The sequence below is a fragment of the Mauremys reevesii genome, linkage group 2, assembly GCF_016161935.1.
Source record: "Mauremys reevesii isolate NIE-2019 linkage group 2, ASM1616193v1, whole genome shotgun sequence".
Classification (NCBI taxonomy): domain Eukaryota; kingdom Metazoa; phylum Chordata; order Testudines; family Geoemydidae; genus Mauremys; species Mauremys reevesii.
In genome coordinates, this window is record NC_052624.1 from 29,203,240 (window position 1) to 29,230,683 (window position 27,444).

The window sequence follows — 27,444 nt, forward strand, 5'->3', positions numbered from 1 at the left end:
CCTTCTAATGGGCATTGTTTAAATGAATTTTCACGCGTATACAGATTCCAATCATTTAAATACCTGCAGGTTTTAGGACCATAATGTACGTACACGTAATATGCTGGGGTACCCTTAGGGGGTAAGGTGGAATATTTAGACAGTCCCTTACCCATTTTCCACTCACACAGGAGAGACTCACAAGGAAAGGGGAGGGAAGATGGGTTCACACACTCCTAGACCCAGGCAGCTTCCTCGCCGGACTATGCCAGGCTGAGTCAGCCCACCGTGGGTCGGATCTCCTAAAGATCCATTAGTTACTGGGCTAGCCCGGTAACAGCCACTCACACTGGTGTACACACACACACACCAAGGCCTCTTTTTTCTTCCTTTTTCTTTTCTGTCTTTTTTTAACCCTTTTTCAACCTTTTTATCTTTTTTAAACCATGATGCATCTTTACCTGGTCGGACCAATACCATGAGGCGGTATGACAACCCCTCTTGAGGCGGTAAAACCCCTCAGCACCGGTGCATTCTAATGCATTTACCTATGCATTACCTTATGCATTACCTTATGCATTTCCTTGGCCAACTCAGCAGTTCCCAGTACTGCAATAAACTAACCTTATTGGGGCCTCTCCCCAATACCACTTTGCATCTGATCCTGCTGCACAGTCAATAAGTTCAGATGGCGTGAGCCCAACAGAGAGACAGACGTCCTCACGGAAAGTCCTCCTCCGATACCCCAATAGAGATTTCAAAAGGTCTCATACCTCTCATGTGGCGCCATGGGGTTCGAAGGGGAATGATCCGTAGTAGTTGTCTGTGGGTCCGTGCCATCCCGGACGAGCCCCAAATTGTCGAAGAAAAACTCAGTTCTCACTTTTTGTTTGGATGCAGCAAAATCAAATACTTTATTATTTCTCCAGTAATTACCATGGAGGGAGAGAGTGCCATAGGACACAGGGTCCTGGACAGCTCTCTCAACTCTCAAACAATCACAGCAAGCCTTTATACCTTTTACAGACAATTTCTAGCAATAATACAGACAGTAAAAAACAACAAATACATATTGTTTATACATAAGCTTTCCTCCTATCTCACTAGAAAAACAAGACTGCAAGACTGCACATTGCAAGGTCGTAATAACTTTCACACAATTCACTCTGTCTTACATTATCTTGCTTCCTCACGTCACCAGGGTCACAGTTAACCTAACTCATGCTAACTAACATTCATTAAGATCTCTTCAAAACCTTGTTAATTATTTACTGGCTTCCACAGGCATAACGAGTGGGGTCCCACAGGGATCAGTTCTGGGTCCGGTTCTGTTCAACATTTTCATCAGTGATTTAGATAATGGCATACAGATTACACTTATAAAGTTTGCAGACATTACCAAACTGGGAGGGATTGCAAGTGCTTTGGAGGATAGGATTAAAATTCAAAATGATCTGGACAAACTGGAGAAATGGTCTGAAGTAAATAGGATGAAATTCAATAAGGACAAATACAAAGTACTCCATTTAGGAAGGAACAATCAGTTGCACACAAACAAAATGGGAAATGATTGCCTAGGAGGGAGTACTGCAGAAAGGGAACTGGGAGTCATAGTGGACCACAACCTAAATATGAGTCAACAGTGTACTGCTGTTGCAAAAAAAGCTAACATCCTTCTGGGATGTATTAGCAGGAGTGTTGTAAGCAAGACATGAGAAGTAATTCTTCCGCTCTACGCTGTGCTGATTAGGCCTCAACTGGAATATTGTGTCCATTTCTGAGCACCACATTTAAGGAAGGAGGTGGACAAATTGGAGAGAGTTGAGAGAAGAGCGGCAAAAATGATTAAAGGTCTAGAAAACATGACCTCTGAGAGAAGATTGAAAAAATTGGGTTTGTTTAGTCTAGAAGAGAGAAGACTGAGAGGGGATATGATAACAATTTTCAAGTACATAAAAGGTTGTTCCAAGGAGAAGGAAGAAAAATTGTTTTTCTTAGCCTGTGAGGATAGGACAAGAAGCAATGGGCTTAAATTGCAGCAAGGGAGGTTTAGGTTGGACATTAGGAAAAACTTTCCAATTTTCATAGTGGTTACGCACTGGAATACATTGCCTAGGGAGGTTGTGGAATCTCCATCATTGGAGATTTTTAAGAGCAGGTTAGACAAACACCTATCAGGAATGGTCTAGATAATACTTAGTCCTGACACAAGTTCAGGGGACTGGACTAGATGACCTCTCGAGGTCCCTTCCAGTTCTATGATTCTATTTGTTGGTTGTAACTGTGATTTGTCCAAATTTAGTTGCAGGCCTAGGCCCAGTCCAGTTGACTAGGGTGCTGTTTTGGACCTGGTTGCTTGATAGTCTATGAATCAGCCATTGGTCCAGGTAAGGAAATATTGGATGCCCAAAGGATGTAGGTGGACTGCCACCTATGCCATGCAATTGGTGAGGATCCTTGAGTCTGATGAGAGCCCGAAGTGAAGCACCGTGTATGGTAATGGTTGTTGCCTGTGACAGATCAAAGGTACTTCCTGTAGCAGGGATGTAGTGCCATGTGGAAGTATGCACCCTGTAAATCAAGTTAGCATGCCAATCCCCAGCCTCCAGGGAATGGAAACAGAAGTGAGGGTGACCATCCTGAACTTGATTTTCTTGATGAAACAGTTTAACTTACTTAGATCTAGAATGGGGTTAAGACTACCAGATTTCTTTGGAGCCAAGAAGTACTGGGAATAGAAACCTTTCCCTCTGTATTGATAACTTTGTATTGCTCCCAAATCTAGAAGAGACCATGTTTCTTGAAGTAATAGTCTCATGAGAAGGATCCTTGAAAAGGAATGGGGAAAGTGGGTTGGGAAAAGGGATGGAAACAAATTGCATAACATATCCCTTCTTTTACTGTGCTGAGCACCAACTTGTCTGATGTAATGTCTTCTCAAGAACAGTCAAAGAGGACTGGCATAATCCACGGGACAAAATACAGTTAGTGTGTTCTCCTTGATCAAAAATTCAAAATGATTGTTTGGAGGTTGCAGCTGTATGATAAGAAGGTCTTCTGATTGATGAAGACAGCTGGCAACATCAAGGAGGTCTTGAGCTTCTCTAGGAAGAATACTGTGACCTCTGTTGGAGAGAGGGCCTGGAGTAAGATTGAGGCCTAAATTGCTACCTTGTATAAATGGAGTACAAACTCCTAGCGAACGAAGCATTGTACACAGGGGTGGCTCTAGGAATTTGGCCGCCCCAAGCAGTCATGCCTGTGGGAGATGCACCGGAGCCGCGGGACCAGCGGACCTCCCGCAGGCATGACTGCGGAGGGTCCGCTGGTCTTGCGGCTCCAGAGGACCTCCCGCAGCTGCGGAGGATTCGCTGGTCCCGTGGCTCCGGTGGAGCATCCGCAGGCATGCCTGCGGGAGGTCCACCCGAGCTGCGGGACCAGCGAACCGTCCGCAGTCATGCCTGTGGGAGGTCGATTGGAGCCGCGGGACCAGCGGACCCTCCGCAGTCATGCCTGTGGGAGGTCGACTGGACCCGCGGCTCCGGTGGACCTCCCGCAGTTATGACTGTGGAAGGTCCGCTGGACCCGCCTGCCGCCCTGCCGGCAAAATGCTGCCCCAAGCGCGCGCTTAGCGCGCTGGGGTCTGGAGCCGGCCCTGGTTGTACAGTAGTCCTTCAGTAAGTCCATAGTGTCATCTGTTTTGATAGAAAACAATTTAGACCCCTCAAAGTTAAATCTTCTGTTGTGTTCTGCAGCTCCTTTGGAATGTCAGAAGTCTGCAGCCAGGAAAAGTGCTTCATGGCCATTGCAGTGGCTATGGAATGCGAGGCCATATCAATGGTGTCTATTGCTGCCTGAAGAGAAGTTTGAGCTGTAAGGTGTCCTTCAGAAACCAAAGCCAAAAACTGATCTTTATTGGACATCTGACAATTTGGCATCAAATTTTGAAATTACAGAAAAATTAATAAAATTATATTTTGACAAAAAAAAGCCTGGTAATTAGCAACTCTCATTTGAAAGAGTGGCAGTGAAATAAATCTTTTGGCTGTATAAATTAAGCCTCTTAAATTCCTTATTTTGGGGAATGAATTGAGGACAGGACTAGATTGCTCCTTAGCATCTCTGACCACCAAGATCTAGGGAATAGGATGGGTAAAGAAATAGTCAAAATCTTGTTGAGGGACTTGATGTTGGCCTTTCCACTCACTTGGCTGTAGGAGGTATGGAGGCTGGGGTCTACCAGAGGGTTTTTACTGGCTCCAATAATGCTTCATTGATACAAAGGGCAGGAGCAGGAGTCCTTCCTGGAACAGGAGTCTGTAAAATATCAAGGAGTGTGTGAGGGTTCTCTTGCACAGGCTCTGCCCATATATCTGGAGAAGTGGCCAACCTCCATATGAGATCCTGAAAAACTTTGAAGTCCTATATGAAGGGAGATGTTGACTCTGGAGTAACAGCTTCATATCATGAAGATGAAGAAATATTTGGGGCCACATCTAATTCCCCCTCCTCTGTGGGGTCCAACATAGGGATAGTAGCAGGATCCTGGGTAGAAGTTTCTTGCACTGGAGGAGGAGAAGACTTCCTCTTAAAAGTGATCATGATGGAGGTCTACATGCTCTCAGAGCAGCCCAAGACCAACAAGACTATGAAGGGACTGCATGGTCTGAGCCATCCACAGTTGGAGACCCCATGCTATAGCTTCCCTATAGGAAAACCAGTCCTGGACTTTAGGTCTCATAATGGTAGAACAGCTATAAACTGATGTCAGCTGCAGCAAAGGAGAGCCCAGTAGGGAAAGGCAAATAAGATACCTTGCCAACAAGAAGGCTAGTGGAGTAGAGGGCACCTCAGGTAAGGGTATTGGTGCTGATAGTCCCAGTGGAATGAGTACATTGAATTAGCTCAAAGGAGGAAGAAGGACCCAGCATGAGTGAAGATACTAGTCTTAGCAGCCCTGAAGGACCTGGAGTCGACAGTGTTGCCTCAGATGGGACCGATGAGCATTGGATTTGTGAAGTCTCACACCTTTATCAGAGGACTTTCTGTAAGAAATCCAACACTTTGTGCACCTGTCAGCATCAGAATGCCTGGGGCGCTTTAACAAGGCTGACAGTGAAGACAAAGCATGACATTTGTCACCAGACTCATGGTTGGAATCAGAAGCAGCTGGAGGGGCACTCCTGGTCAATTCTGAGTCCCCTGCCTCACGGATGGGGCTAAACTCCAACACAGGGCAAATCACCTCTTGCATGAAGTGAACTTTAAGATGAAAATCCCTCTGTTTTTAGTCCTGACGGGGAAGAAGGTACAAATGAAGCATTTGGCCTTCATGTGGTCCTCAACAAGAGAGTCTTGTGCCTATCTGACAGAGATAACAGCCCTGTATGTGGTACACTGCTTAAAACCTGGGGATTTCTTCATACTAAAATCCTCCAGGGAACTACTAAATTATAACTAGCTAAACTACTACTGAATATGTTTAACTATATTAGAGAAACAGGGTGGGTGAGGTAATATCTTTTATTGGACAAACTTCTGTTGTTGAGAGAGACAAGCTTTTGAGTTTACACAGAGCTCTTCTTCAGATCTGGGAAACTTACTTAGAGTGTCACAGCTAAATACAAGATGAAACAGATTGTTTAGAATAAGCGGTTAACAGATATTTCAAAGAACCATACAAGGTAAAGTGGCCTGTTAACACCCCTCCAATCATAGGGAGGAAGGGGTGGGGGAAATTGCTGGAGAGGTTATTAGTGGGTTATAGAGTGTTGTAACAAGCCATAAATCCATTGTCTTTATTCAGTCTGTGATTTTCAGTGTCTAGCAAAGTTATGAATTTAAGCTCTGGGGCTCATCTTTTGAAAGTGTCGTGCTTTCAAGGTTTCCTTTGAAGATGAGGACTGATAGGTCAGATATACAGTGATTGCTTTGTGAAAAGTGTTCACCCACAGGTAATGTAGTGTTTTTGTCTTTTATAATTTTCCTGTGTGAGTTCATTTGAGACTATAGTGATTGTCTTGCTTCACTCACAAAGTTGCTATTAGGGCATTTAGTGTACTGGAAGAGGTACACCACATATTGTGATAGGCATGTGTAGGACCCATGGATCTTGAAAATTGTGTCATGGGGGGTGTTGATCATTGTAGCAGTGGAAATATGTCTGCAGGTTTTGCATCTGTTGTTCTAGGTGCTGCTTTGAGTTGGTGTATCCTGGTGGAGTGACACATGACAACTACTGGGGTGTTGTCAGAGGGGGGTTTATTTCTGTACTGAAGCAGATTCTCTTTGCGGTATTTGTGTGGCCCATTCCATTATGCCATCTACTTCTCTGGTGAGTGTCCTTGTTTGGTGTAGGCAGTTTTGAGTGTGTTAAGGTGTATATCCTGGACTTCCTCCTCAGAGCATATTCTGTGGTATGTGAGTGCCTGACTGTAGATAACAGATAACTGGATCTATGAAGGTAGGTGTGGTGATCCGTGAGTTTCTTGTATTAGTTGCCTATTGGGTTCCATTGTTGAAGCTGATCGTGGTGTCCAGGAAGTAGATGCTTGTGTGGAGGTGTTCCAGAGAGAGTTTAATGGACAGGGGGTGGTTGTTGAAGTTGTGGTGGAAATCTCTCCAATATCCTGTGACCGAAAAGGCTACAACACCACCACATATAACTATATTCACTAAAGCTTTATGATGCTCGCTAACCAAAGCAAATGCTACAGACAATTCTTGTCACAGGTGATGAGAAAGAACTGAGAAGGAGGCAGCAGATGCCCTTTTTATGCAAATCCACCTCCTCGTGGTACTGCTGCCAAAAGTCTCTGACTCTAGTGCACTGGGCGCATATACACCTGCTGTGGAATATATATGTGCACAATCACTTGGAGGAGAACAGTGACCTGCAAGGTGGGACAGCGAGCTCCAAATTGTAGCCCTGAGTGGTGAGAAGAAACTGAGAGGGACTTGGGGTGGCCCACCCTTTATGCCTTTGCTTGGAGGCACAAGAGCACTCAAGGCACATGCCAATCTGAACTGCTTACCAAAAGTCTCCTGCTCAAGTACGTTGTGAGTGCACACACCCAAAATGGAATGTATATGCAACAAGTACTTGAAGAAGAAGCAGAGAATACAGAAGGACAAGATGCACACTTAGCAAATCCTGGCCTTTTTTCTTCTAGATCTGCCATCAGATCTGCACTGGGGCATGGGAACTGATCAAACATACTAAAATGAATTAGGGAAATACTAGAAATTAAACTGAAGAGACTAATCTTACATTAAGAACTAGCTACAGCACTGAGCCCTGGTCTACACTATGAGTTTAGGTCAAATTTAGCAGCGTCAAGTCGATTTAACCCTGCACCTGTCCACACGACCAAGCCAGTTTTGTTGACTTAAAAGGCTCTTAAAATCAATTTCTGTACTCCTCCCCGGCAAGGGGTTTAGCGCTAAAATTGACCTCGCTGGGTTGAATTTGGGGTAGTGTGGATGCAATTCGACAGTATTGGCCTCTGGGAGCTATCCTAGAGTGCTCCATTGTGACCTCTCTGGACAGCACTCTCAACTCAGATGCATTGGTCAGGTACACAAGAAAAACCCCAGGAACTTTTGAATTTCATTTCCTGTTTGGCCAGCATGGTGAGCTGATGAGCACAGGTGACCATACAGAGCTCATCAGCACAGGTGACCATGGAGTCCCAGAATTGCAAAAGAGCTCCAGCATGGACCAAAGAGGAGGTACGGGGTCTGATCACTGTATGGGGAGAAGAATCCGTGCAAGCAGAACTTTGTTCCAAAAGATTAAATGCCAATATATTTGCCAATATCTCCAAGGGCATGATGGACAGAGGCTACAACAGGGACAGACAGCAGTGCCGTGTGAAAGTTAAGGAGCTGAGGCAAGTCTACCAAAAACCAAAGGATGCAAACGGTCGCTCTGGGTCAGAGCCTCATACATGCTGCTTCTATGATGAGCTGCATGCAATTCTGGGGGTGGGGGGCTACCACTACCCCACCACTGTCCGTGGACACCTGCAAGAGGGGAGTCTCATGCAACAGGGATGAGGATTTTGTGGATGAGGAAGATGAGGAGGAGGTTGAGGATAGCACACAGCAGGCAAGCAGAGAATTCCTTCTCCCTGGCAGCTAGGAACTGTTCATCACCCTGGAGCCAATACCCTCCCAACCCTCCCAAGGCAGGCTTCTGGACCATCAAGCCAGAGAAGGCACCTCTGGTGAGTGTAGCTTTGTAAATATAATACAGGGTTTAAAAGCAAGCGTGTTTAATGATTAATTTGCCCTGAAGACTTGGCGAGCATTCGCAGCCAGTATAGCTACTGGAAAAGTCTGTTAACATATCTGGGGATGGAGCGGAAATCCTCAAGGGACATCTCCATGAAGCTCTCCTGGAGATACTCTAAAAGCCTTTGCAGAAGGTTTCTGGGGAGGGCAGCCTTATTCCGTCCTCCATGGTAGAACACTTTACCACACCAAGCCGGTAGCAAGTAGCCTGGAATCATTGCAGAACAAAACATTGCAGTGAATAGGCCCAGGCTTTGGTGGCATTCAAGTAACATCTGTTCTTTATCTCTCTGTGTTAGCCTCAGGAGAATGATATCATTCATGGTCACCTGGTTGAAATATGGAAAATTTGTTTAAGGGAACATTCAGAGGTGCCTGTTTCTGCTGGGCTGTTTGCCTTTGGCTGAAAAGAAATCATCCCCACTGCTAGCCAGGCCCGTTCATGCTGAGTTGTTCGCATTTGGATGACAGGGATCTTCCCTGATACTAGCCACACAGTGGTGGTGGGAGGGTGGGTGGGGGGTGAAGCAATCATCCCAGAGAATTGGGTCCTGGGGGGAGGGGTTGGATTGTGCTGCACCTTCACCCTAAAACCGCAGTCCTTCCTTTTAAATGGCCAACCCAACGGGCTTTGCTTGGTATGGGAAAGGAGGGTGCTGTTGTTTGAAACCGTTCCCACATGCTATGAAGGTTGAAGAAGCGTAAACCCTTTGCCTTACCATGTCTGCCTGCAAGCCAAATTCTGTTGCCCAGCCGAGCGTGTGTGATGTCTCACATCAAACTGGCAGGCACTCAATATAAGAGGAAAATGCGACCTTGTACCAAAAGCACATGTGCTATGTAATGTGAATCGCTTGATTCAGTGTGAAATAGTCTTCCCTTTTGTTCTCTAAAATGTATCTTTTAAAATATTACTCTCCCTTTTTTCCTCCTGCAGCTACAAATGTTTCCACGCTCCCCCATCATCTCAGTCCCAGAGGCTAGCACAGATTAGAAGGCGAAAAAACCACACTCATGATGACGTTCTCAGAGCTCATTAAGTCCTCTCGCACCGAAAGAGCTCAGCAGAATGCATGGGGGCAAACAATGGCAGAGCCCAAGAAAGCGTTAAATGAATGTGCTGAGAGGCGTGAGGAGCACGCTGAGAGGAGACAGGATGCAATGCTGAGGCTAATGGGGGAGCAAACTGACATGCTCAGGCGTCTGGTGGAGCTGCAGGAAAGGCAGGAGCACAGACCGCCACTGCAGCCCCTGTATAACCGCCTGCCCTCCTCCCCAAGTTTCATATACTCCTCACCCAGAAGCCCAAGAACGTGGGGGAGTGGGGGGAGGCTATGGGCACCCAGCCACTCCACCCCAGAGGATTGCCCAAGCAACAGAAGACTGGCATTCAATAAGTTTTGAACTGTAGCGTGGCCTTGTCCTTCCCTCCTCCCCTCATCCACCACCTCACCCGGTGATTCCCTCCTCACCCACCCCTCCCAAGCTACCTTGCGAGTTTCCCCCATTTGTGTGATGAATTAATAAAGAATGCATGATTTTGAAACAATAATGACTTTAAGTATCAGAGGGGTAGCCATGTTAGTCTGGATCTGTAAAAGCAGCAAAGAATCCTGTGGCACCTTATAGACTAACAGACTAATAATGACTTTATTGCCTCTGAAAGCGGTGATCGAAGGGGGGAGGTCAGCTGGCTTACAGGGAAGTAGAGTGACCCAAGGGTGAGGGTTTTCATCAAGGAGAAACAAAGAGAACAGTCACACCGTAGTCTGGCCAGTCATTAAACGGTTTTTCAAAGCTTCTCTGATGTGCAGGGCGCCCAGCTGTACTCTTCTAATCACCCTGGTGTCTGGCTGTGCGTAATCGGCCGCCAGGCGATTTGCCTCAACCTCCCACCCCACCATAAACGTCTCCCCCTTACTCTCACAGATATTGGGGAGCACACAGCAAGCAGTAATAACGATGGGAATATTGGTTTCGCTGAGGTCTAACCTAGTCAGTAAACTGTGCTAGCAAGATTTTAAATGTCCAATGCACATTCTACCACCTTTCTGCACTTGCTCAGCCTATAGTTGACCTGCTCCTTACTACTGTCTAGGGTGCCTGTGTATGGCTTCATGAGCCATCGTATGAAGGGGTAAGCTGGGTCCCCAAGGATAACTATAGGCATTTCAACATCCCCAATGGTAATTTTCTGGTCTGGGAAGTGTAAAAGCTAACAATAACAGAAGTAAGTTCCTTCCTGCAGCTGTTCAAACAGACCAGAGTTCCTGAAGATGCGAGCGTCATGCACCTTTCTCGGCCATCCCACGTTGATGTCGGTGAAACATCCCTTGTGATCCACTAGTGCTCGCAGCACCATTGAAAAGTACCCCTTGCAGTTTACGTATTGGCTGCCAAAGTGGTCCAGTCCCAAGATAGGGATATGCATTCCATTTATCGCCCCAGCACAGTTAGGGAAACCCATTGCAGCAAAGCCATCCACTATGACCTACACATTTCCCAGAGTCACTACCCTTGATAGCAGAACGTCAGTGATTGCATTGGCTACTTGGATCACAGCAGCCCCCACAGTAGATTTACCCACTCCAAATTGATTCCTGTCTGGCATTGCAAGCTTCCAGAGGGCTATTGCCACTCGCTTCTCAACTGTGAGGGCTGCTCTCATCTTGGTATTCTTGAACTTCAGGGCAGGGGAGAGCAAGTCACAAAGTTCCATGAAAGTGCCTTTACGCATGCGAAAGTTTTGCAGCCACTGGGAATCATCCCAGACCTGCAACACTATGCGGTCCTACCAACTTGTTTCCCGGGCCCAGAATCGGCATTCAATGGCAGGAACCTGCCCCATTACTACCATGATGTCCAAATTGCCAGGGCTCATGCTTTGAGAGAAGTCTGTGTCCATGTCCTCATCACTATTGTGATCGCGCTGTCATCGCCTCCTTGCCTGCTTTTGCAGGTTCTGCACATACTGCAGGATAATGCACAAGATGTTTACAATGCTCACAACAGCAGTGGTGAGCTGAGCGGGCTCCATGCTTGCTGTGGTATGGCGTCTGCAGGAGAGCAGAGTAGCAGCGGAAGCGGTAGATGACGACGGATGCCATGAGAATATATATTTATACAAAACGACGAGAGGACCTGCGAGGTGGATTCTTGGCACCAGGAGAGCAGGAAAACAGAGTGCAGTGGAAGTGGTGGAGGATGATGGTTAGCACCACACACATTTCCCGAGAAAGTATACACACACGCGGGAGCCCATGAAAGACAACATGGAGAAATTCGCTATCGAGACAAGAGCAGGAGAGCAGAGCTGCAGTGGAAGCAGTGTATGACAACGGTTAGCAGTCCTACTGCACCGTCTGCTGACAGCAGCACCCAAGACACAACAGCGGCAGTGTTGGTGAGTAGAGCTGAGCGGGCTGCACGCTTGCCATAGTATGGTGTCTGCACAGAAAAAAGGTGTGAAATGATTGTCTGCCATTGCTTTCACGGAGGGAGGGGCGACTGATGACATGTACCCAAAACCACCCGCGACAATGTTTTTGCTCCATCAGGCATTGGGAGCTCAACCCAGAATTCCAATGGGCAGCAGAGACTGCGGGAACTGTGGGATAGCTATCCACAGTGCAATGCTCTGAAAGTTGACGCTAGCCATGGTACTGTGGATGCACTCCGCTGACTTAATGTGCTTAGTGGGGGCACACACAATTGACTGTATAAAATTGCTTCCTAAAAATCGATTTCTATAAATTCAACCTAATTTCGTAATGTAGACATACCCTGAGTCTTGAGTCCATGAATCTGGATCAGATTGACTGAAGGAGGCTCCTGGTATATTTGCAATTGAGTTCAAAAGTACGGAGGCTGCTGGAGTACTATGCCCCTTTTTATAGCCTTGCCCTCAGAATATTGAGAAACAGTGAGGGGAGGGGGAAAAAGGTGCATGAGAATGCTCCAACAGGACTGCTATGAGAAAGTTCCATCAGAACTGAGCAGCCAGTGCACCCCCAGAGTGGGAATATACAGAAGCCACACAAAGAAGAACTCAGTGGTTCCATCAATCTCCAAAAGTGGACCATAAAAAACAGGTCCCTTGTGCTATCCATTTCAATTGACTTGAATCGGAGCTGGGTATCTCTGAAAATCAGGCCACTCATTTAGGGGCCAAATATGGATTTATGGCCTAACTTTAGGGAGCACGCTTGGAATGTTTTGTCAAGGGTCTTATTCTGGGGGGGAATTTACTTTTGGGAAAACTATTGAGGAGTTAGTTGCTGAGGAGGCAGTCAATTTTTAATCTTCTGTGAGATTCTTTCCTTAGTCCATGTTCAGTTCAGACACTAGTAAATCGTCTCATATATGTGGACTGCCTCTTTTAAATGGGAAATTGTAGAGCCTCTTGCCAGTTTACATAAAGTATCCAAACAACAGACTTAAAAGCCTTATAAGTGGAAAAAAAGGAATTAATTTATATTCTTCTTTTAAGAATTTTATCCATAGCATAAAAAAGAATCTCCAAAAGAACTCATAATTTTTCTGAATGTACATGTAAATTATCAATTCTGCACTCACCATCACCATCAGGTCTGCATTTTACTACTTGGCCTGCTGCAAGAGCTTGGGCTTGTTGCAGATCTTGTAGATTTGCTTCTAAACTTGAAGTCAACATCCTTCTTTGTTCAGTTAGCTCATATACTTTTTTCTCTACAGAAACAGAAAGCTTTTAGTGCGTTCACTAGAACAGTGGCTTTCAATCTGTGGTCCATGGACCCCTGGGGATCTGCAGACAATGTCTAGAGGGTCTGCAAAAGGGTGTATTATCATAAAACACTGGTTTTCAACCTGTGGTCTGCGGTTCTCTGGGAGTCTGTTAGGGTGACCAGACATCCCGATATTATTGGGACAGTCCCGATTTTAATACATTTGTCTCACGTCCCGATCACACATTGGTCGGGATGCCCTTTGTCCTGATATTGGAGACCGCTTCCCATCACCGCCAAAGTCCAGGGGCTGGCATGGTGGCACTTCCTGGGGCAGCTCCTGGTGGCACGCCTGCCCGCCTGCTGGCAGGAGCCGGCAGTGCTGGCAGCCCCTAGGCACAGAGGCCCAGAGAATTTTTTCAGAGGCGGTCTCCGCATGCTGCACTGGCTCCCTCCTGCCCAATCAGAGCTGTGGGGTGGGGCTTGCAGGCACCAGCAGCAGGTGGAGAGCCCTCCGCCCAGTGGTGAGCTGGAGCAGGTTCGCACAGGTTCTCAAGAACCGGTTGCTAAAATTAGACCTCCGTGGAGAACCGGTTGTTAAAGGGCCGGGGGGGGGGGGGGGCAAAGAACTCTGGTCCATGGGCTGGACCATCCTGTTGCTCCCAGGATTCCCAGCTGAGGCTGAGGCTCCCCCGGCCCTTCCCCCGCTTCCCCCCAGCTGCAGCGTGGCCAGCCGCCAGCATCAGCTGGGCAGCTCAGCTGAGCTCGGGAGTCGTCCTGCTGCCACTTTTTGAATAGCCCAGCAAGGTGGGGGGTGGGGCTGCTGCAAGCTCCAGGGCTGGCCAGAGGGGAGGGGAAGGGGCAAGTGGGGCAATTGGCCCACGCCCTGCAGGGGCCCCCGGCCCCACGAGGATCTCTTTCTCAGCCCCTCCCCCGCTCCTCCCCCTTAAATCAGAACTTTTTATAGGGAACCGGTTGTTAAGATTTTGGCAGCTCATCACTGCCTCCACCCACCCACCCACCCACCTGACCCAACCCTAGGAGCCAGAGGGACCTGCCGGATGCTTTCCGGGAGCCGCCCTAGGTAATCACCACTGGGACTCCCCACCTCACCCCCTGGCAGGTCCCTCTGGCTCTTAGGGTCAGGGCCCCGTGCGTGGCACAGAGCGCTGGAGAGTGCCACCCTGGGCTCCCACCATCCCGGGAAGCACAGCGAGCTGGCGCGGCTGCAAGCTGGGGGAGAAGCCCGCCCCGAAGTGGCTGCACAGCGCCACTGGGGAAGCTGTCGCTGCCTGGCTCTAGGCATCTGGAGGAGACCCCAGCACCACCCCGCCCCGCAGACCGTGTAGCTCCACTCCCCACTCACCGCATGGACAGCTCCCTGCGGCACATGGGCTCCGTTCAGTGCCGGGCGCCACGCATGCCAGTGGGGTAAATAGCTCCCCGGCCCCCACCATGCCACCCCGCCTGGGCCAGCAGCCGTGACCCAATGAGGGCGTTTGGCTGGCGATTGCAGCCTGCAGTGGCCGGAGGCGGGGAGGGCACCAAGAAGTCCGCGGCAGAGAGCAGAGGCGGGTGGTGCCTTCATGTGGGGCGGTTTCCCATGTGTGCCCACCCCAACTATCTCCCGCAGCAGGGGTGGGGGTGGTTATAAAGTCAGGCGAGAGAGTCAGTGGCCACTTTGGGTGAGTCTGTACCACAGTTTAAGCGCAGGGTTAGTGGGACTTGAGTCAGCTGAGCTGTGTCATGGAGCCCTGGGCTTAGGGTGACCAAAGGTCCGAATATTAGAAGCTTTATCTTATATAGACAATTATTCCCCTTCCCCACCCTACCCCCCTGGAAAAAAAAAGTGTCCCAATTTTTTACACTTGCTCTCTGGTCACTCTAGGGTCCGTAGACTATGTCTAAGATTTTCAAAGGGGTCTGCACCTCCATTCAAAATTTTTAGGGGTCCGCAAATGAAAAAAGGTTGAAAACCACTACACTAGAAAAATAGTATTTAAACATTTGATACATGTTCTCTAACATGAAATAGATAAGATATTTAACAAAGAAAATTGCTTTTCAAGTTTTCTAATAACTCTGCTAAATACATTTTCTACAATAGTGACAGAAAAACATCTAGAAAGATTATAAAGATCAGAAAGATCAGCTTATACAATTAAACCACTTCACAGAAACCATCAGGTAAAAATACTGTTTATGTTTAAAGAATGTTCTAAATTTATCTCGAAAAACTATTTTTTTTTCCCCGCCTGCTTACATTTTTACCTTTATAGTATAATGGCCTCTTGCGAAGGTAGACAATGGGCAGTAGTGGACTGGTAGAGCATATTGGGACTGTCAGAAATGCTTATCAACTAAATTATGACAAGTACTTAGAACAAACCTGCTTTCACTTCAAGCATTCAGAATGGCAAACAAGCTATGTATGATAATTTTTGCCAGTGTGAGAGCAGCACTTTCCTTTAATACATGCTCCCTACTACATATGGAAAATAACACGGATGTTGCCTTGAAATCTCTTAGCAATTTATAAGAGGTATTCAAATGGAGAACTCCCAGAACTAATTCTTGATTAATAGATCTTAATGTTAATAAAGGCCTAATCCTGTATCCTAACTCAGGCGAAATGCCTGAGTATGGCTCAATGAATCCACACTTAGCCACGCAAAGCTACTATTGAGTTTTATTCAGGTAAAGAAGTAGGATCGAGCTGTAACTCTCTACTTACCATTCATACTGCTTGGTTGGCTAGCAGCAAGCGCCTCTGCTTGTTGCAGATCTTTCAAATTTGATTTCAGACTGGTAAGCAGAAATCTTCTCTTCTCTGATAGTTCATTTATATCTTTCTCTATAAAGGTGGAACAGTTGAGTCATCAATAGAGAGTGAATTTAAATGTTTCCTTTTCAATCTGAATGACATGAAATAAGACTATTAAACTGAAAAGTGTTCACTGTATATCAACAATAACTGATCTAAGGGTATGTCTACTCTGCAATCAGAGATGTGATTGCAGCACATGTAGACAAATCTAAACTAGCTTTAATCTAACCAGCACTAGTACCACTAGCAGTGAAGTATAGGATTCAGTGGAAGCTATACAAGTCCACCTAGGACCCTTGGTACTTTCTTGTATAGTACTTGACAGCACACTGAAGTCCTTCCTGCTGTGGTTTCACAGCTATTTGTACGTGCTAGCTAAAGCTTGCTTGGTTATCTAGACATGCTGCAATCACACCTCTGACTGCAGTGTAGACATATCCTAAATAGTCTACCAATCCATAATACAATTCCACACCCATTCTGTGATGATTTCCCCTACATAATTACATTTTGAGACCTGTCAGCCAGGGGTAGGGAGGGATTTGGGGCAGCTTCCAGATTCTTTTCCAGCTCTGCACAAGCCTCTGGATAGGACAAAAGAATCTTGAAGCACGTTCTTTTCCACAATGTTCAGATCACCTAGAACACATCCTCCTCATTCACTCTACATGAATAAGTAATGTACTAATTTATTCCCACACCCACCTTTACAACCAACCACCATATGGATCTCTTCTACACTGAGTACATAAAAGCAGAATGAGAGAGCCCCATAGGTGGAAGAAAGATCATTTATATTTTTGGTTCACAAATTAATGAAATTTCATGGAATCCCTAAAGAACTTGTCATTTTTTGCTAATTGTACATATAGGCTATTAAGTCACTATTCACCATCAGGTCTGTATTTTCCTACTTGGCCTGCTGCAAGAGCTTGTGCTTGCTGCAGGTCATGTAGATTTGCTTTGAGACTTGTAGCCATCATCCTTCTTTGCTCTCTTGGCTCATATTCTTTGCTCTTTACAGAAAGAGGAACATTTTAATGCATTAAATAGCAAAAACATTTCATAGGCTTTCCTGGAAACATGAAATAGTCAAGATAATCAACATTGAAAAGTGGCTTTTGCATTTCTGTAATAAATACGGTAACTATATTTAAGGTACAATGGGTGCCCAAAATTGTCTAAAAAGATCATTTAGATTACAGAAAAAAATTCTACAAACTATAGTGGTCTATAAGGTAAAAAAATATGTGCATTAAGAATTCTCTAAATATATCTTGACAAATAAAGGAAATAGTTTCCTGCCTGCCGAAACTTTTACCTTTTTATTATAATAGTGTTCTGCTAGGCAAACATTGATCAGAAGTAGACTGGTGAAGCATATTTGGACCATCATTGTTCTGACACTGAAAATGCTTAATAATTAAATGATGTCAACCGTTTAAAACAAACATGTTTCCTTTAAAGAATACACAGCAGCAAATCAGTCTGCCTACAACATCCTTATTCAATGTGAGGACAGCACGTTCTTTTAGCATATGGTCACTTCCCCATAAGGAAAACAAAAGAGTGTTGCCTTCAACTCCTTATTTGTTTAGAATTCTCCTCTTAGAGACTCATGTAAACGCTTCATTTTGCTGACTGGATCTTTGTTATAAAGGCCTAATTCTGCACTTCCTACTCAGGCAAAACTCCTATTGAATATGGCTCAATCAATCTCCACATAGCCACGGAGAACTGCTACTGAGTTTTAGCTGAGTAAAGAATATAGATGAACTCTGTACACTGAAAGTGACTGAAGCCCTCAATGTATGAAGAATTTCATCATATTTCACCTCCTACATCTTCATCCTTCTTAACTGTACCATTTTTATACTGTTGATCATCTTCTCCTTCTTGATGATATATACACACCAAGCTTTTGAGATACTCTGATCTTCTGGTTCTCCTCCTAACTCTCTTTTCTATCAGTATATCTTTTGGTAGGTCCTTCTATTCTCTCCCAGCTCCCTCTTCTCAGTTTGCACCCTGTCTCTGGGCAATCTCATCAACTAGTCCATTTTAGGCTATAAACTCTATGCTGATGACTCTCAAATTCAACCACTGTGCCACTAAATTGGTTCCTCCTATCCTATCATACAACTCAGTCTCTCAACTTCTTTTGGTGGTTTTGTCATCATCAAAACCAGGGGTTCTCAAACATCATTGCACCGTGACCCCCTTCTGACAACAAAAATTACTACACAATCCCAGGAACGGGGACTGAAACCTGAGCCCATCCAAGCCCCACTGCCCCAGGTGGGGAGCCAGAGCCCTAGGGCTTCAGCCCCAGGTTGGGGCCTGTAACTTGAGCCAGGCCACTCAGGGCTGACAACCTCAGTGGGGCTCAGGCTTTGGTCCCAGGCCCCAGCCAGTCTAACGCCAGCTCTGGCAGCCCCATTAAAACAGGGTCACAACCCACTTTGGGGTCCCAACCCACAGTTTGAGAACAGATGATCTAAACTAAACTTGGGCAAAATAGACATACTTCCCATACATTCTATACCCTCACTTGTCTAGCATTACTGATAACATCACAATCCTTCTTGTCACCCAGGCTCACAATCTCAGGGCTATTTTTTATTCCTCCCTCTACCTTGCCCCACACATCCAGATCATATCCAAATTCTGCATCCTCTTCTTTCGCAACATCTCCAAGATCTGTCCTTTTCTACCCAACCCACAGCCAAATTTCTGTTGCCACTCGCCACTCTCTCGTCACCCAAACACACACAATGCCTCCCTTCAGTCTATACAAAATGCACTTTCTAAATTCATTTTCCTTGCCCATTGATTTGATCATGTAGATGCCTCCACTAGTCCTCTTCCCCCATTTGAATTACTCCACTTGATTCCTATCGTCTATCACATCAAATTTAAGCTTCAAGTACAATTTTTAAAAATGCCTAAGTGACTTAGGATCTCATTTTAAAAAGTGCCTGGGTCATTTAGGAGCCTAAGCCTACTTTTAATGGGATTTATGATCCTGAGTGACTTAGTCACTTCGCAAAATTTTACCCCTTGTTACCACACTCAAACTTCTCCACAACTCTGACCCTCCCTACTTATTCTCTTCCTTTAAAGTTCATGCTGTTTCTAATAATCTGTATTCTGCTAATGCTCCTAGCCTTTCTCACCTGTTTGCAGTTTGTCATACAGTCTGTATTCTTCTACATGGCCACTTCTGTGTGATATGACTTCCATGAGCTTACCCTTAAAGCACCTAACCTGTCCACATTTAAATTCCTCCTAAAGACAAATTTCTGTTGTTATGTTTATAGTGAATTAAGTCAACTATTGATGTTTCAGTTAATTTTCCCTAACCTCCATCTACTTGTGTGTCCAGATTGTGACCTGCACAGAGCAGTGACTTTTCTTGTGTGCTACAGTGAGTAAAAGAAAGAAATAATGCATTTACCAGTGCTACTGCCTGGCTGGCCAGCTTCAACAGCCACTATATGTTGAATAACTTCTGTATTTGATGCTATATTTGCAAGCAAACTTTTTCTATTGTCTGAGAGGTCATCTATTGTCTTCCCTGCATAGAGACAAAAAATTATTCTGAGATACCATCCAATAGAGAAAGAATGTAAACAATTTCTAGCAGGTTTCGCTAGAAATAGACAGACAAGATATTTAATATTGAAAATATTGAAATTTTATTTCAATAAAAATAACTACCTTAAATATATCAGCACTTGAAGAGGAAGGCATATTTAAGCTCCAAAGAGGAGGAGATAAGCCCAAGGAACTCATCACAACCCAGAGGTATATTCAGATCCCATGGTGGGGGGCACAGCTCATGGAGCCCAAACAGCATACATGATTGTTTTGACCATCTGCACAATACACTGAGAGTGGCTTCCATTATGGCATCTCAAGTAGTAAGTATTTATTTTGTGGGCAGAGCATGGAAGAATGCCACAACCTTTTTTTCCCAATTAAACCTGTAAGAGTAAGAGATCTTAAGTGAGCTCCTCACCCCAACTCAGCCCCTTTACTGGGTAAAAAGGACAGAGTGGTAAAAAGGAGCTCTGCATATCTGGCCAGAGGAAGATTCCCCTGGTTCAGAAACTGGGGAAGACCCCATTGCAAGCCCAGTGTACGGGCATGCCAGGGGTGAGGGTGAGGGCAGGAGGCATGTCATAAATGGAGATGCAGTACACAGACCTGTAGAGATTCCCAGCAGTGCTGTGGCCCAACGAAAGCTAGGGCACATAGAAAGGTAACTCAGACAGGCTTTCAGAGCTATCTAAATTATACTGGGGGCTACAGAATAGCATAGGAATAGGAGGGTGCAACAAAGGGAAGAGGTTTTATTTCTTGGTTTTTCCCTAATTTTTCTCTTAAAATGTACTAGCTTAGTGTAAACTAATTCACCCAGCTTCATTGGTACTGACTGAGTTTATTTGGGTCCCTACTTTCCTGTATAATGGATGGCAGGAGCAGAACTAGTCTGCAGTTCTGGCAATATTTTTTAAATTCCCAATTTATTTTCTACTCATCTTTGGGGGATGCTTTCTTTGGAACGGGAGGGTCTTTACAGCCTGCCATGGTGGTACGTATTCTGGCACATAGCTATGGCAGCTGTGCACCTTCAATGGCTACTGTGAGATGATTAGAAAGGTTGATCATAGAGCTGGCCAAGAAAAGGGAATCCCTTTCTGCAAAAAGTTTGGGGCAAAATACCGAAAATGCAAAAATATTCATGGAGAGTTATTTACATAAAAAATTAATTTGGGGAGAACTGAAACTGAATTTTTAGGCTTCCAGGTTGCCCACCTGGAAGGCTCTTGTCAATGTCAGATGTGAAATAGATCTAGACATGTCCATCCGCACAGCTAAAGGACAGGCAAACAGATTGACAAACGCCTTCCAGATGGGCAGCCAGCAAACTGTTGTTTCAATTTTCCTGGATTGAAAATTGAAATTTGTTAGCAAAGCTGAAATTTTCTTGTGGAAAATTTTGGTTTTGTGGAAAGGGCATTTTTTGTCAGAAGATCACTCCAATGCAAAATTTTTGACCAGCACTAGCTGAGCAATGCTGTGACTTGAGTGTTTGGCAAACCAAAGGCTGAATCCATTTCAGGAACTTGGGTTCTACAATTTCTATGTGACCAATATTAGAAGACAAGTCAGGAAGAGATCTTTCAGAAATGGATCAGCATGTCAACTTTTTGCCTCCGGCCCACTAGTCTAAGTGTGGTCAGGAGGTCAGACTGGATGGATCTGATGGCCTTAAATGCTATGAAACTGAAACTATGGTCTTGTCTAAGTTCTGATAATGGCCAGACAGATGGCCAGCAAGGATTACTGACATCATTAACATCTTAGTTATTTGTCTCTTTAAAAATATGAGAGACTCAAATTCAGATTTTGCATTAGTAATTCTGTATGGCCCCTTTTGCCTGTCAATGTTACTTTAATTCTACCTACCCCAAACTCTTCCTTTGTTATGCCAGTTTACTTTAGGCACTGATACAGCAAAGCACTTGAGCACGTGCTTAATTTTAAGCACAAATAGCCACAAATACTTCAACAGGAATATTCATATGCTTAGCACATACTTACATACTTTGCTGAATCTGGACCTTGGACTATTAGCTCTTTAGGAAGGGACTCCTTTTAATTAAGGGTTTGTTGTACAACATCCAGTACAAAGGGGCTCCAGTCTGATTGTGACCTGACAGAGGGCATGGCTGCCCCCAAGTACTCTTGCTAGCTGAGTGTGGCACTACTGGTGATTCCTTCCCCAGTTCCCTTCCAAGAGATGGGTCTCCTGAGCTCTCCACACACTGGTCTGTACTGAAGAGTGGCCTATCCTTCCTGCCAACCCACAAACAAACTTAACCCCTTTCCGGGTAGCAAAAGCCCAAGTCCTAACAAATTAAAAGGTTCTTTAGCCCTTTAGGGATTCTCTTCAGCCTATCCTCTAGCACCTGTTCCTAGCCCCTTTTTAGGCTACCTTTTAGAATATTTCTAACTCTGGCATAGAGCACTCAACCCCCAGGGAGTTTCCCTGGAATGCCATTCTCAGCTCCTACTAGGCTCTATTCCTTGTCTCCTCCCCTGATCTGGTATAGAGCACTGGGCTCCCAGGCTGATTTCACTGGAGTCTCTGGCCTTCCACAGGAGCCTGCCCACTCCCTGTGATTCCAATCACAGACTGAGCTCACTCAAGCCTTTTATAAGGCCCATGTGACCATTATGCTTTCATCTGACCCTCCTTAGTCCCATCCCTTCAGGCTGGGAAGCATCTAGTTAATTATGGCACAGCTGTAGCTGGCCCTGTCACCCTGTGACCAGGGCCAGCTCTAACTTTTTTGCGGTCCCAAGCAAAAAAAAAACAACCCAGCGCCGCCCCGCCGAAACAACCCGCCCCCCAGTGCCGCCCCGCCAAAACACCCCCCCCGAGTGCCACCCTGCCGAAACAACCCCCCTGAGTGCCGCCCCACCAAAACAAAAACAATAACCCCTGAGCGCCGCCCCGCCGAAACAACCCACCCCCCAGCGCCGCCCCACCGAAACAAAAACTCCTGAGCGCCGCCCGCCTAACCAAGAAAAAACCCTGAGCGCAGCCCCGCCAAAACAAAACAAAAAAAATGGAGTGCTGCCTCCCCACCCCAAGATTGGCCGCCCCTTAGAAGGCGTGGCCCCAAGCACGTTCTTGGTCGGCTGGTGCCTGGAGCCGGCCCTGCCTGTGACAGGACATTTGGGGAATAACATAATACAAATAATAACAATCTTCAGACTTCATGTCATCATTTGATAATGACCACTATTCTTTAGTCCATGCTGCTTTAGTGAAGGTCAGTGGCTAATAAAGTCACCCCATCGTCCAAGCTCATTTCTGTCTCCAAGGTCCTATTCAATCACATATTGGTGTCTGTGTCTACTATTAAAAATTATGTCTTCTCTTAAATTGATAATGCATGTTAATGGCGATAAAAGGCTGTTCACTCCTAGTCAATTTTGATTATGAGTGTTCAGCTGTATTATGATAAGTGCTATGAGACCATTAATAGCTACACAAAGCATACAGGACCTCATTTTATTTTAAAAAATTCTTATGTAGAAGACGTACACACAGTAAACTCAATGAAAATTCAATTTATCCCAACTTCAGAGAGATGAAGGGATGAGTCTACGTTACTGCCATTTGAATCTGTAATCTAAATATTTCAAACCTGATGTTTAAATCATTATGCGGTACAAGGTGAACTTGAATGATAAGGGCACATAGTTTGACTACAATATGATCTAGCGCCTAGACTTACTTGTTAAAGGAGTCCCGATAGGAAGGAGGTTGAAAGAATCATCTTCAACCTCTGGAACAATCTTATCTTATTACACTACATTATTATTAGCTCAATAGTAGAAGACTCTGTTTATTCCAATCTGGGTGCACTTGGTTTTGGCCTATTTCTGTTTTGGAAAGTACATTTGTAACAGGGACCCCATTCTGTGAAGAACTTAGACCCCTTTGACACGATATATACATAAAAAGGAAGGAAGTTCATAGTTTCTATGGTAGGCAATCATGTAGAATTTTATCGTAGACAAACTAATTCTGGGGGCCTTTCCTCAAGATTTCAAATTTTGCTTTGGAGTATCCTAAATTCAATCATTAGTCTGTAATTTTGATGAGTGATCTTCAACAGTAGAGCAGTTTCTGCATCTTCTGCACTCTGGGGTATTATAAGATAGTCAGTGGCAGGAGTTCAAGTTTTGTGGGAAAGAAAGATATATAATTTTAGCTTCACTTAGGGCAAGACACCAAAGTCTTCAGAGAACTCATAATTGCTTACTAGAACTCTAAATTATTAACTTCCACTTACCAACGTTTTGTCCTGCTTCTACCAGAATAAGAGTCTGTGCTTGTTGAATCTCATTCAGATTTTTCAACTGATTTGTTAACAGAAGTCTTTCTGTGTCTGATAAATCTTCTATTTCATTGGGAAATGCAAAAGAAGGAGAAAGTAACTTGTTGAAAATTCTGTTTGTCATAACCTTATGGAAACATGCACAAATTTTAAGGTAGGATCCAGGTAACAGAATAATCATATATTTTACTCATTAAATTTCTAATCTCAAATGTTTATCTGCTGATGTAAAGTTAAATAATATTTCTTTATATAAACCATATTTGCACATTGAGAATATGTATCTAGCATAATGATAGTTGCCTCTAATCAGAAGTGACAACTGATCACATGTAACTAATGATGTTTTTTCTCTCAAACTATGCAACAGCTCATCTAAATATTTTTCACTAATTAGTATTGAGTGGTATATTATGGTTAAAATCATTTCCATGATAGACCTTGTTTTCACAAACTTACAACTTTCCAAACCACTCATCACTAGGCCTGAAATTTGATCTCTGCTCAAAGATGAATTTTTTTTAAAAGTTTGAGCAAAATCCTTAGGTACTGATTAGGCTTGGTTCTAGGCAGACAGGAACCTTAAAGGAGACTATCATGTAATAGGGCAGGGAACCTTACATATCTGTGTGAGGCAGGATTTTTTAAACCCTCAGAGAGAAATAGGTTTTTTCCCATTGAACACTCTTTGCAGGATAAGTTGCATTTTTAATACAGCAAAAAAATTTAAAAAGCACATGTACAGATGAATTAGGAAAGTTTTGTCAGACTTTTGGTGATCAGAAATTGTATTCTGTTTTTATAATACAAAGTTTCAATTAACTCAGAATTTTTTTTGATGAATATATTCTTTCACTATTACATTTGCATTTACCAAGGGTTCTGATGTGTTCTAGTAAGAGTGCTGCAAAAGTTTCTGCTTGGTACATATCTTTCAGATCTGCCACATGAGCTGCAAAGTGAAGTCTTTTTTTCTAATAACTCTTCAGTCTCAAACAGAAGAAATTATCTGTTCATTCTCTCCCACATCTAAAAATTCTAATATTGTTATGTCCCCATCTACCAGGAAACAAGGAAGCTAAAAGAACTGTCCATCAAGACCAGTTAAAAAGCATATAAAAATAGCTATACTGAGTCAGAACAATGGTCCATCAAGCTCAATATCCTGTCTCCCAACAGTGGCCAATGCCAGGTGCTTCAGAGGAATGAACAGAACAGGCAGTCATCAAGTGATTAATCCCCTGTCGTCCATCCTTAGATTCTGGCAATCAGAGGCTAGGGACACCCAGATCATGGGGTTGTATCTCTGACCATCTTGGCTTATAGCCATTGATGGACCAATCCTTCAGGAGTTTATCTAATTGTTTTTTAAACCCAGTTATACTTATGGCCTTCATAAAACTTACCTTCCCATTGTCACATTAGCCTAATATATTTCCACAGTGTACTTATATATTTTATACACAGCTAATATGCCTAAAAGCACCTAGATACCATGGTAACAAACGGAAATACGTTTTACTAAGTTATTTCCCTGTGATATAGTGCAGATGTAGTTCTCTTGTAGTCCCATCAGTTTTTGCAGTTTCTTAGCTTTCATTTACGTTACATAGCCCTTAGTCTGCCATCTGCTGTTTTGATTATTGTGCTCCTTTAAGGATCTCCAACATCAGACAGGGAAACCAACCTAAATGGACATTCTACACACTCATAAGACCTCCCTGATGTCATCTCCAAAGGCCCCTAGCATGTGGTCTAGCTGCAATGTTGCCACCACCCTGTAATCCCAAAATATTATATGTACTCTCCCTTCCTAGCAGAGGATTTCAAGTGTTCATGACAACAGAGCTAGGTTAGGCTGAGGAGCTCCAGCTGATCCTTCACTGCGAGACACAATGAGGCCAGAATGTGTCTCATAAAGAAAGATGTACTGTATATATATTTGTGGCTAGTTAATAGATAGGACATTTTTTCATAAACTTGCTGAAATTAAACGTTCATAACTGTAAAATCAAACCAATTTTTTTCAAACTTGGTATGTTTTGTATATCTCAATAAAACTCAAGCTATAACTGAGGAAAATTAATACAATGGTTTTAAAAATATAATAAATTTAAATTGATAATGATAATGCACTACATTCATAATTTGTTAGTCAACCTTTAGTCAAATAGTGCTTGTTAAGATTGTACATACGCAGTTTATTAATGACACAGACACCAATTAGCCTTTGCTGACTTGGGACTGTTAACTACAAAACCGAGAATTTTTTCTTGCTTTTTTATTTATTTAAAAAAATACTAAGAAATTAGGGGTAAATATTTTCAAATGTATATACTTAAATTTAGGCTCAGAAATTAAATTAACCTCTGAGCTGTGGGTGGTCAACACCTCAGAAAGCAAAACAAGAAAAAAAAAGTAGATTTAAGAGCCTACCTTTAGTCATAAAAGGCTTGATATGCAGAAGTACTGAGCATCCAGTTTACAATTATCTCAGCCAGACCTATGAGTACTCAGCACATCTGAAAATCAGGCACCAAGTTTGAATATTTTAGTCTACATGAAAGCTTAAAATTAATGTATGTTACGTTTGCTCATTTAAACATTCAAAATTCCGGAAATACAGAAGTTAAGGTTGAATGCACAATGACTCTTTTTTGAATCATTTACTTGTAAGTTATCCTGTTAAAAAAAAAAAACCTATAGTACAATATTATTCAAGAAACAGTATGTCATTATATCACTAAATGTTATTGTGAACACGTATCACTAGCATTGTGTTTTGAATATGTAAAGGAAAATTTAAAGATCTTTATGTAAATAAACAACCACTCCAATTAAACCATTATGGTCATCAGTAAAAATAACACCCATTTAACAACGTTTTGAATTTATCTTGAAAAGTAAAAGTTTTGAAATGTTTGACAGGGATCCCTCCCATTATACATAGAGTCTTGATTCTCCCTGTCCTCTCTTAAGAATTAAGATAACATTCCCATTTACAATATAATATGCCAGGTTTACATATGAGTAAGTAATGAGACTATATGTTTGTTGCATAATGCTGCAAGAGTCATCTCACCTCCAAGTCCCATCTCTGTGACAATAATGCTGTACTACCACAAAAGCCTCTTTACCAGCACAGAGGGAGTATATGAGTAAAGGGACATGGCTAAAATGGACTTGTCAGTTTACTGACTCTCTGATCAGCATAAGCAAAGGGGTAATTTGCCACAACTGCATATGACCAAGACATTGATTTATCTCTTTACAAGGCACCAGTTACTCTATTTATTGTGTTGAAAGCATTCTTTCCAGTAAATATTGGGGGTAGATAATTGCTAGTGGAATTCATGTGGGCAAAAAGTTCAAAGGTATAGAAAAGGCTAAGATCTGCAAAATTGCACTGCAAAAATAAGATGAGTATATTAATATAGATCTTGAGAAAAAGTGTTTATAGTAACATTTTGGGTTTGCTGGTAAAAAATACACATTGAAGAGATAAATACTAGGTATAATGTATTGGGGAAGATTTGATACATAGCACTGCACTACTACACATATGGTAGTATGTGTAGAAGCAAGCCAGAGCATATGCAAATATATTGCAAGCTTTTTCAAACCTCTAGCAGTCAGAGATAAATAATAATGATAATAATACTAATACTAAAAATTAGCTCTTATATAGTGCCTTTTATCCATGGATCTAAAAAGAGAT

The 27,444-nt window shown here is 43.7% G+C and overlaps 1 protein-coding gene across 22 annotated transcripts in view; it reads right to left on the reverse strand.

Annotated features, from left to right (window-relative positions):
• CCDC7 (coiled-coil domain containing 7) overlaps positions 1 to 27,444 on the reverse strand; it is a 334,724-nt gene that overhangs the window by 114,909 nt on the left and 192,371 nt on the right. For 21 of the 22 annotated variants that reach the window (XM_039527959.1, XM_039527957.1, XM_039527971.1 and 18 more), the window contains 4 exons: positions 23,682 to 23,789; positions 19,262 to 19,381; positions 15,712 to 15,831; positions 12,850 to 12,981 (listed from right to left, as the gene is read on the reverse strand). In XM_039527959.1, coding sequence (XP_039383893.1) covers positions 12,850 to 12,981; positions 15,712 to 15,831; positions 19,262 to 19,381; positions 23,682 to 23,789 — 480 coding nt within the window. The remainder of the gene's footprint in view (positions 1 to 12,849; positions 12,982 to 15,711; positions 15,832 to 19,261; positions 19,382 to 23,681; positions 23,790 to 27,444) is intronic. The other variant, XM_039527974.1, reaches the window with a different exon arrangement.